This window comes from Podarcis cretensis, assembly GCF_951804945.1.
Source record: "Podarcis cretensis genome assembly, chromosome: 10".
Lineage (NCBI taxonomy): Eukaryota > Metazoa > Chordata > Lepidosauria > Squamata > Lacertidae > Podarcis > Podarcis cretensis.
The window spans coordinates 47483514-47494191 of NC_137179.1; the positions used below are offsets into that span (position 1 = coordinate 47483514).

At 44.1% G+C, this 10678-nt stretch overlaps 1 protein-coding gene across 1 annotated transcript in view; it reads left to right on the top strand.

Moving 5' to 3' along the window:
• WIF1 (WNT inhibitory factor 1) overlaps positions 1-10184 on the top strand; it is a 42277-nt gene extending 32093 nt beyond the window's left edge. The window contains exons 4-10 of the mRNA XM_079994361.1: positions 795-935; positions 2085-2180; positions 4489-4584; positions 5939-6034; positions 6543-6638; positions 6808-6903; positions 9379-10184. Coding sequence (XP_079850487.1) covers positions 795-935; positions 2085-2180; positions 4489-4584; positions 5939-6034; positions 6543-6638; positions 6808-6903; positions 9379-9500 — 743 coding nt within the window. The 3' untranslated portion in view covers positions 9501-10184. The remainder of the gene's footprint in view (positions 1-794; positions 936-2084; positions 2181-4488; positions 4585-5938; positions 6035-6542; positions 6639-6807; positions 6904-9378) is intronic.
• The last annotated feature ends 494 nt before the right edge of the window (positions 10185-10678 follow it).

Sequence of the window (10678 nt, forward strand, 5' to 3'; positions counted from 1 at the left end):
ATATTGCAGCCCTGACCAATTCTCTTTAAGCATCACTCAGAGCAAAAGAAAATGATCTGTCAGCCACAGCCAAAGACAAGACCCGGCTGCAAACAAGATTGGAAATGTCCCGACATGGAAGGCTAAGATCATTTGCTCAATGAGTGCAGAGTGTGGAGAATTTTGTCAGTGTTGTTGAAAATGTTATTTTTAAAAGGAGACTTGACCGGTCCATTTCTTTATTTTAAGAATGGGAATATGAACTCAGAATAATTTAATGGTGGGCAGCAAGAATCCATTTATCCAGTTATAGGGTTACCCTATTGATTGTAACTTCCAAGGTTTGCTCACACTGGTGCACAAGGCAGTCATAAGAACACAATGAAAGCTCTCCTTGATCAGACCGATACCTGTTTCTGACACTGGTTAGGTGTACATAAGCAGCACATAAGTGCCACAAAAACAGTGCCTAAAAGCAGTGCCACTACCCTCACATGCCTTGTTGATAACTGACATCCCTTGGCACAATTAGTTGGGGGACGGACGGAGACAGAAGTTCCGTGAACTGTGTAGATGCAGCTTGTTTGACTCAAAAATCACCAGGGTACCACAGTGCATTGGACAAGATAATTGAATCATTAGCACCTACTGTAGCACTTTTGCAATATGATCATAGTACTGTGCTTGTTTTGCTTATTTATCGGTAGATTATCATTGGTGTGGAATGTCTTTTTTAAAAATTTCCGGATTTCACAGATAATCAGTAAGACCGTCTTTTATTTTCTTCACACTTTCTCCCCTTCCCTTTTTTTTAGTTGTCCAGGTTGGATTTCCCTGCCTTGGGAAACAAGATGGCGTGGCAGCATTTGAGGTGACAGTCATTATCATGAATTCAGAAGGCAATACCATACTCCAAACGCCACAGAACGCCATCTTCTTTAAGACTTGTCAGCAAGGTAACCAGAACCTGCCCTTGGAAGGGAAGTTTGTCTGTCTTGTCATTGTCCTCACACATCTGGGGAATAGCAGGTCACATTTGTCAGACCAGAAACAAGCTGAGACGCCATTTCTACTATGAATACAGATGAGGATGAGAGGTTTTTTGGGGAGGGTTACAGGGATGAAGGAGGAAAGGGGGAAAGTTCCTCAGTGCTACAATTCTATGGTCTTTAGGAGGGCATCTCAGGAGGTCCGGGGCAGCCAGAGGCTTCATAGGAAGGTTCCTCCACTCCACCCCTCCCCCAAAGGTGGGTTCCAGCAAAATTTTGTGAGATTTTTGTGAAATCTCGCCAGAAGCTGCCACCACTGCTACCACCACTTCTCCTCACCACTGGAGATGGTGGAGCAGCTGTGGCACCTTCAGGGGCACTGCCTCAGCTCACCTCATAGGCAGGTGGGCCTTGCCGGAGCAATAGAATAGATCAGACCTCCCTCTTTGAGAGTAATCTGACTTTGTAGATCCCATTCCATGGAAACATCTCTGGCTCTAGCAGAGGCAAATTTAGGGAAGTGCAACCAGTTCACCCACACTGGGCACCAAGCTGAGAGGGTTGCCACAGGAGGTGCCACAGCAATGACTTAGAGCAGAAGATGAGAAGCAGGGGGCACCCGAATTTTGGTCTCACACAGTTTGAAATCCCACCACTGGCCCTAGCCTCATCAATATCTGAGCTCCTACATTGGTGGGGCACAAAGGGAATGGATCAGGGCATTCCAATGTGAGGAGAATCATTAAATGGAAAATAAAAGCCCGGGAAATGGATTGGGGTTTCTTGATAACACTACTTTCCTTTCACTCCTACCCTGTCAGAGAGCCCAGCAGGGTGTTGAATGTGGCAGCTCATTTGCCTTCAGTACTCCTCTGAAGATTGCTGCCTCAGGATCCGAGCCTGTGAATATCTAGTTTTCTTGTACATTTTATTTGAGCATCTCAGTCAATGTATACTACCAAAATGTCCATCATTCGGACACTGGGATTAACTTCCTGGGCATCTCCCACTGCTGCATCTCCAGTAGACTATGATGCTCTTACCTCAGACTATAATCAGACTGTTCACACAACACATATTCAATTCATCCAATAATTATTACCATCTTCTTTGAAGCTGAATGTCCTGGAGGATGCAGGAACGGCGGGTTTTGCAATGAAAGGCATGTATGCGAATGTCCAGATGGATTTTATGGTCCTCACTGCGAAAAAGGTAATCGAAAGGCTTCAATTATTTCATGCGCTTTTATTTACACTGCGAGAACAGCCAAGCAGTCGCTGCCTTTCAAAATATTGTTTTGTAGAGATTTTCAGATGTGGCTTAGGCCGCTTCCAAAAATTAAATCTAAACGCATAAGAAAAATATTTTACGAGCTGTGGCTTCTCAGAAAACATAGATTGTTTACACAAAAAGATAAAGAAGTCTCCGCTGAATGGTTTAAAGGACGGAACAGGACTGACCAACAACTGAATGAGCGTCCATCTGGCAAAACATTAAGTAAAAGGCTGTTGCTAATGAACACTAGCTGTAAAAGTACCACAGTTATTTTACTCAGCTATTGTTACTGAAGAGAATGTCCCAATTTGATCATGAAAGCGTCTCCATCTGTGCGGAGGCACAGCCTGCCTGGGAGAGAGAGTGCAATAGCCTTTTCTCCTTTCTAGCGGGCCCTGTTTGCCAGAATCAGTTCGGATTTCCTCAGATCTGTGCCTTGTAAATCCCTGCCTGTAATTTGTCCCTGTTTTGCTTTTGGCAGGCATTTCTGCATATCTCAATATTTATTTATTTTAGGTGAAGCACTCATGCACCATTCTTCCATCGTTATTAGAGGTTGAAGTGGTTTGCCTCTGAGACTGTAAGCAGGGTATAAATATGTAAATGAAATGAAAATAAAAAGCTTAACCATGCCCAAGCCCATGTCACTATAGACTCAGGGCAACCTGGCTGGACCCACATACTCCCTCACACATTATTTACATGCCAGAAGGGGGAAGCAGAATCATACCTACTACACTTGCCCCAAACCTGCCCACACTCACTGACCACGATTCCCAGCAACTATAGGGAATAATCAAATTGTAGAGTTGGAAGGGGCCCAGGATTCATAGCTAAAAATTCCAGATAGATGGTCTTTGTGATGATAATGAGAAAGGTCTCCTCTTCACAGCACATTGGTATCTATGCATTGGGGACCGGTAGTCTTTTCTCCCATTTGGGTGTGGTTGTGTTTAGGCACAAGGATGAGCAAATTTACACAACCCGCAAGTGTCGGGGGGGGCGCAGATGGGACATCCTGTTTTTTTCTCACAAGGGAACAGCAGCCATTTGGGGAGCTGTGATCTTGCTCAATTTAACAATGCAATTTCCCCCATGAAAAAGTGCTTTTGGGTGGGCTGCGATCTCGTGCGGCATCCCAAAACTCATGTTTTGCGGCTCCGTGCCCCCCCCCCCAAAAAAACAAATTGTGGTGCAAAATCATGGCTCTCTAAATGTCCGGCGAGGAAAATGAGAAGGGGGCATCCAGGAAGATGATGTACCAGATTTTGCTGTCATGGTGTTGGAGAGTATGAAATTACCAGTTTATATCCAATGCAGTGCTAAGTTAAAGTCAATTAGTGGTATACTTGTTCCTCTGCCTGCAGGACATAGTCACACAATAAAATGCACAAGCAGGTAACTTGGTTGCACAGTAAACGGTGCCATCTGCTGAGCAATGAGTTTCCGCTGGCAAACTTGCTGCATTGGATTCCCCTGTGGAGCGACATTAAAACTCACCTGTTAGCCTTCGCATTAGCGAGCAGCTAACATTGGATATAGCCCATAGTTGTCTTCCATGGCAGAATGATGCCTAAAATGCTATTTGCATGACAGCATACAAATCAATATGGCTACCTCCTCACACACTCACACACATAAACAAATCTCACTACAGACAACCAAAGACAACCAACCACACCCTAGGCCACCCCCAACCTGTCTCACCACCAAGGAAATATAACAAGCGAATAGAAAGAGAACCCACACAAGTTACACTGACACAAACCCCACACATACGCTAAGTAGAAAAATAAAAGAATTGCCACCCCACCCCAGTCACCATTCCCCTTTCCCCCTCTTTTCTTCCCAACCTAATACTGCATGCAACACTAATGTCTCACAACAAACGTAACTGATCTGTAGAAAATGCAACGTGAAAAAAGCGACAATGCGTGTATTTTTGTAAACTAAGAAATCTTCAATACAAATATATATATATATATATATATATATATATATATACACATATATATATAAAATGTTATTTGCAGAGACAGGTGTCTGAAAATCAAAGCTCAAGGGTTTTATTACACCAGATTTCAGGCACCTTCTACTACTTCTGAATTCATTTTGCCTGCAGAAGAGACAGTTCATCTTAAGGAGTCATATGAGTTGCAAGATAAAATGTGCTTTACGCTTTGAAGGTTTTGCCTCTCTGCATCAGTGCCAACATCTCACTATAGTGTTGATTCCCTCCATTCAGCTCTGTGTACTCCGCACTGCATGAATGGTGGACTCTGCGTCATGCCTGGATTGTGTATTTGCCCACCTGGTTTCTATGGCATCAACTGCGACAAAGGTATGCTTTAAAAAAAGGGTTACAATGAGACCTGTGAGCTTTAACCATTCACTCAGTAGGCTAAGCCACCAAAGCTTTCACAGCAGATTAAAAAAAACACACCATCACCTCCAGTTAATTGGGAGAACTGCAAACAAGAAAATTTGAGCAGGAAAAGTGAAGGACGGACAGCACAGCCTAGCTGACAGTCTAGGAATGGGGAGGAATTTGATTCAGTTAGTACAGTGGTGCCTCACAAGACGAAATTAATCCGTTCCGCCAGTCTCTTCGTCTTGCGGTTGTTTCGTCTTGCGAAGCACTCCTATTAGCGGTTTAGCAGATTAGCGCTATTAGCGGATTAGCGGATTAGCGGCTATTAGCAGCTTAGCGGTTTAGCGGCTATTAGCGGCTTAGCGGCTTAGAAAAAGGGGGGGAAGGGAAAAAACTCGCAAGACTCGCAAGACGTTTTCGTCTTGCGAAGCAAGCCCATAGGGAAATTCGTCTTGCGAAGCGCCTCAAAAAATGAAAACCCTTTCGTCTAGCGAGTTTTTCGTCTTGCGAGGCATTCGTCTTGCGGGGCACCACTGTATTTAAAGGCAGCTCTGCCCAACCCACACTTTCTGAAACAATATGTGAGCTGGAAACACGGCCATTTTTCGAAATATGTGCTTCTCTGATTTTCGCGATACTGTTCTCCAGCCTGAAAAAAAATGCATATACTGAGAAAAAAATGTCCATTAAAATGCATATGTTCATGAAAATAGCATATAAAAAATGAAGTAGTAGGGAAACAAGATTGCATAAAAATGTGTATATTAGGAGAAATTCACATTAAAATCCTGCTGAATTTTCATGAGGACTTAAAAAAATATTAATCTCATATTGATGGAGAAACATGGAGAACTGAAATTAAGGTTGGAAAAATGAAAAACGGAGAGAAACCAGAACTGATTAGCACATCCTACCCGAGTCTCAGCAAAGCTTAACCTTAGAATGTGCCCCAATGATTCTGGGACAGTTTCATTTTTCTTGTCGTTTGCCCTTTAGGATTCCAGTCTCAGCGAAGGCTGAGCACCACTCCTAGCACCAAAAATTATATTTTCCTGCCATCACAGCTGTGGCTCTGATGAACATGCAAAGTTCATTCAAGGCTGTCCTTTTATTGAACATGGCAGTTTCTTGCATGCAAAAGAGATGCTGTACCTCTGAATCCACATTTGAGTGCATTAAATCAGAATATTACCCTTTCCTTGGGGCTTTGGTTTGATTGGCTTTTGAAAAGACCCCAAACTTCGTTGCACCTTGCCAAAGCTATCCATTTCTGGTGGTGAAAACCTACATATCCTGTCTCATACTTTTGCTTTGTCTTCCCCAGCAAACTGCACAACGACCTGCTTCAATGGAGGGACATGTTTTTATCCAGGAAAATGTATTTGTCCTGCAGGACTTGAGGGGGATCAGTGTGAAATCAGTGAGTCCCTTTTATGCCCTTTTCAGCAAACCGAAAAGATTCTTCTTGAGGTTCCTAACTTCTTCTTGAGGTACCAAAAGATGGTACAGGCAGCCAAAATGAGCTTTAGGTTTCACAACACTGGGCTGCCTGGTTTGTGGACGGGTGTTTATTAAGGATATAGAAGTCATGGGGTAAGGGCAAATTGATGCTGAATGACCTGGGGAAGAGCAAAACAGCCAATATCTCTTTTCCTGGAGCCCTCACACTCCTGCTAAGCTGTGGTATAAATATAATGTGCAAGCCAGACCTCTATTCTGGGTACGAAGTCTACTGAGTGTGCGATGTCAGTATTTGTTGATCATGGTGGTGGTCCCATTCGCATCTCATAGGTAATAACTGCTGTTAAATCTGTAATCAACTCTAGTGGGGCTGGGCCAGATTTCACTTAAGGCAATAAATGCAGTGCTATCATCCTTTTTTAAAAAAAATAAAAATCAATCATCCTTTTTTTTTTAATCATTTCTAGGCAAATGCCATCAGCCGTGTAGAAATGGAGGCAAATGTACTGGTAAAAATAAATGCAAGTGTTCCAAAGGCTACCAAGGAGATCTCTGTTCAAAGCGTAAGTGCTCAATCAACTTGACCTTTTCCTAAAAAAGCTTTTGCAGCAGATTCGGGATTTTGTAACGTTCGTGCTAAACAGTGGGTATGCGTTAGTGTGCCGCTGTGGAAGATCCTAAAAGAAAAGGAAATACTTGGTTTAGATATTAACTGTAGGTGTCTTATTGCAGCTGTATGTGAACCTGGTTGTGGATCATATGGGATCTGTATTGAACCTAACACATGCCAGTGTCGAGAAGGCTGGCATGGAAGGCACTGCAATAAAAGTAAGTGGCATTGACAAAATATGACTCTTCGCCTCCATAAAATATGCAATCTCTGTGGTATGGGTTTATTGACACCCTTTCCCCACCAATCCCATCTCACAGGGTTGCTACTAGGCACTGTGTACTCAGATCCAAGATGATTTAGCAGACTCTGGCTGCGTTTAGACAGCACTTAATCCACCCATTTCCTTACCTGATAATTTCTGCTTTTTATGTGAGCTTGCAGCGGACCTCTCTCTCTCTCTCTCTCTCTCTCTCGCTAACTAACCTCACAGGTTGTGAGGATAGAGTGGGAGAAGATAAAAATATAATAAATAAACTATAGTTTAAACGTTAGTCTCCTGAGATCATCTGTTAAAAGCAATTCATTATCTCTTTGTTTTTTCCCTGTGCCATGCTAAACAGCCATAGGGAAAGATGGAGGGCACAAGGAGAAGGGGGCGACAGAGGACGAGATGGTTGGATAGTGTTTTCGAGGTTACCAGCATGAGTCTGACCAAGCTGCGGGGGGCAGTGGAGGACAGGAGTGCCTGGCGTTCTCTGGTCCATGGGGTCACGAAGAGTCGGACACGACTAAACGACTGAACAACAAATGCTAAACAGCCATAGGGAGGTACCCCTCCACCATTCAAAGCCCAACTTTAAGATTACGTCTTCCTTTACTTTACCAGAATCTACTCAGGGAATCAGCTGGTGTTGGTGTCACCATATAGATCAGGAATATCCTGCATGATACCTTCCAGACATTGTTGGACTCCGACGCCCATCAGCCCCTGCCAAAGCTCAGGGGCGATGGGAGTTAATCCCAATAACAAAGATGGCTACCACTGTTATAGGGAGTGATAGGAGCCAACTGAGGGGGCTGGGGCCTCCCAAAGTTGATGGACTTTGCCATTCAAGTGGGCGGGGGTGACACATCATAATAATATAATAATAATATTAATTTATTATTTATACCCTGCCTATCTAGCTGGACTTCCCCAGCCACTCTGGGCGGCTTCCAACAAAGTATCAAAATGCAGTAATGCATCAAACATTAAAAGCTTCCCTAAACAGGGCTGCCTTCAGATGTCTTCTAAAAGTCTGGTTCCCTGTAACTTGGCTTCTCGCTGTGAGGGAACCGCAAGAAGGCCCTCGGAGCTGGACCTCAGTGTCCGGGTAGAACGATGCGGGTGGAGACGCTCCTTCAGGACTGAGGTCATTTAGGGCTTTAAAAGTCAGCACCAACACTTTGAATTGTGCTTGGAAACGTACTGGGAGCCAGTGTAGGTCTTTCAAGACCGGTGTTATGTGGTCTCGGCGGCCGCTCCCAGTCACCAGTCAAGCTGCCGCATTCTGGATTAGTTGTAGTTTCCGGGTCACCTTCAAAGGTGCATTTGAGCGCATTGCAGTGATAATCAATCATGTGATTGATTATGCAGGGAGGGGCTGACCTGGGGTCCCCCAATATTTTATTCTAGTTGCCGCCCCTGTAGAACACTGTATTGTCCCAAATATAAGACGCACCCTAATATAAGCCGCACCTTTAAAATTGGAGGGAGGGGGGGGAGAAAAAAGAAAAATACCCAAATATCAGCCATTCCATTCCTCTCTGCTCTGCTCCTCTTGGGGGGGGGGAGCTGCGCTGCGCTGCGTTGCCGACGCATTTCCCTTCTTCGCTCTCTCCCTTCCCAGCCTTGGGGGAGAGGATGGGGGCTTACGCATGGGGCAGGCACCGCTTTGCTGCACTCCTGGCGCTGTTTGCCCCACGCTCCAGGCTCCATACCGTAAGGTCATGAATATAAGTCTCACTTTAACTTTTCACAGTCAGAATTTGGGGGGAAAGTGAGGCTTATATTCCAGCCAATATGGTAATCAAGCAAATTGCCTCTTGATTACTTGTCTGTAGATTTGTGACCAAGTACTGCAGAGTACAGAAGGGACGTGGGTGGCGCTGTGGGTTAAACCACAGAGCCTAGGACTTGCCAATCAGAAGGTCGGCAGTTCAAATCCCCGCAATGGGGTGAGCTCCCGTTGCTCGGTCCCTGCTCCTGCCAACCTAGCAGTTCAAAAGCACATCAAAGTGCAAGTAGATAAATAGGTACCGCTCTGGCGGGAAGGTAAACGGCGTTCCCATGCGCTGCTCTGGTTCACCAGAAGCGGCTTAGTCATGCTGGCCACATGACCGGGAAGCTGTACGCCAGCTCCCTCAGCCAATAAAGCGAGATGAGCGCCGTAACCCCAGTGTCGGTCATGACTGGACCTAATGGTCAGGGGTCCCTTTACCTTTACCTTACTGCAGGGTACACATGTCAAGGCAGATCCAGAAATATAACGAGAAAAATCGCCTTTCGGAAATAAATGTTTGTCTTATGGTAGTACTGTGTGAAGTCCGGCGCAAAGTCCATATTGAAATTTCCATGTGAAACATTCACAGTGAAAAGGGGGGAGGCTGCATTTGTAGTTTCCTTATTCTTGAACTGGGTCTTTTTTCAGGGTACGGAGCCAACCTGACAAATGGCCTGAGGCCCACAGGCACCAAGCACAGGCAGTACACGCCTTCACCGAAAAGGGCCGAAGAGAAGCAAGCGCCCCCTGAATCCAATTATATCTGGTGAACTCCAACATCTGAAACGTTTTATGTTACACAAAGTTCATAGCCTTCATTAACCTTTCATGTGTTGAATGTTAAAACGCTGTTCATTACATTTTAAGATTACTGGCCTGAATTTTACTAGCTTCGTTATAAACCACTGAGCTGATATTTACTATTCCTTTTAAGTTTTACTTCTCTAGCACAGTTATATAGGCTTCTTGTTTTCAGCGCTTTTTGGACCGGTTTCTTTTTTGTACTATATTTCAATTCTTTATTGACTTGGAGTCCCCCCCCCTTTCCTTGTAAGAAATTCCTCAGAACAAATTGATTATCCAAAATTGGGGAGAGATTTTGAAAACGCTGGCCTGGAACCTACAGTTTTTCCTGGATTTGTGTCTACATACCTTAAAAACAAATTTTTATTTTTTATTTTGGCACGATGCAGTCTTACATGTTCCGTTTAATAAAGGCAAAAGCTTTTTTTAATTTAAAGCCAATTCCCATTTCTGCAGCATGCTCTATTGAATACGGTGTAGTTGTGGCATTGAAACAATATAATATATTGGAAACAAAGTGGAACTATGAAGTATGAGCGCAGTCTTTGCATCGGCTTATAGCAATATAATATATTGTGTACACAAAACAGCTCTTATGTAATAAACATTTTTATACTGATTGTTATGTATGAAATAAAGATGCTGCTTTAGTTTTGTGTGTGTTGAGATCCTTGAGATGTTATCTGAAGGAGATGCACTGATCTTATAACTGTCAGGATGCTGTAGCTCAGGAACTTCTACATCAAGAAAGGAGTTGGGTGGGATGGCTTACAAGGCTCTTCTCACTCTGTGGTTCTATGATGCTAGGCTTCACAGTGCTCAGGTTGTGGCATGGTGCAATGGGAGAGCTTGCCCCACCACAAGGATCCAACGTCACCTCTTATGCTGGGACAATAATGATGATGATGATTTTGTTATTTATTTCCCGCCCCAGCCACTCTGGGCAGCTTACAGCACATTAAAAATTGTAAAGTGTGTGTGTGTGTGTGTGTGTGTGTGTGTGTGTACAGGGCTCATCCACACATATGTAAATACAGGGCTCATCCACACTTCCACATGTGCTGTGCCTAGAAAGCACAAGTGCTAGCAGTTACCCACTTGACCCACGCTTTCTAAGCATGGGTCCAATGAGTTTTCCCCTTGC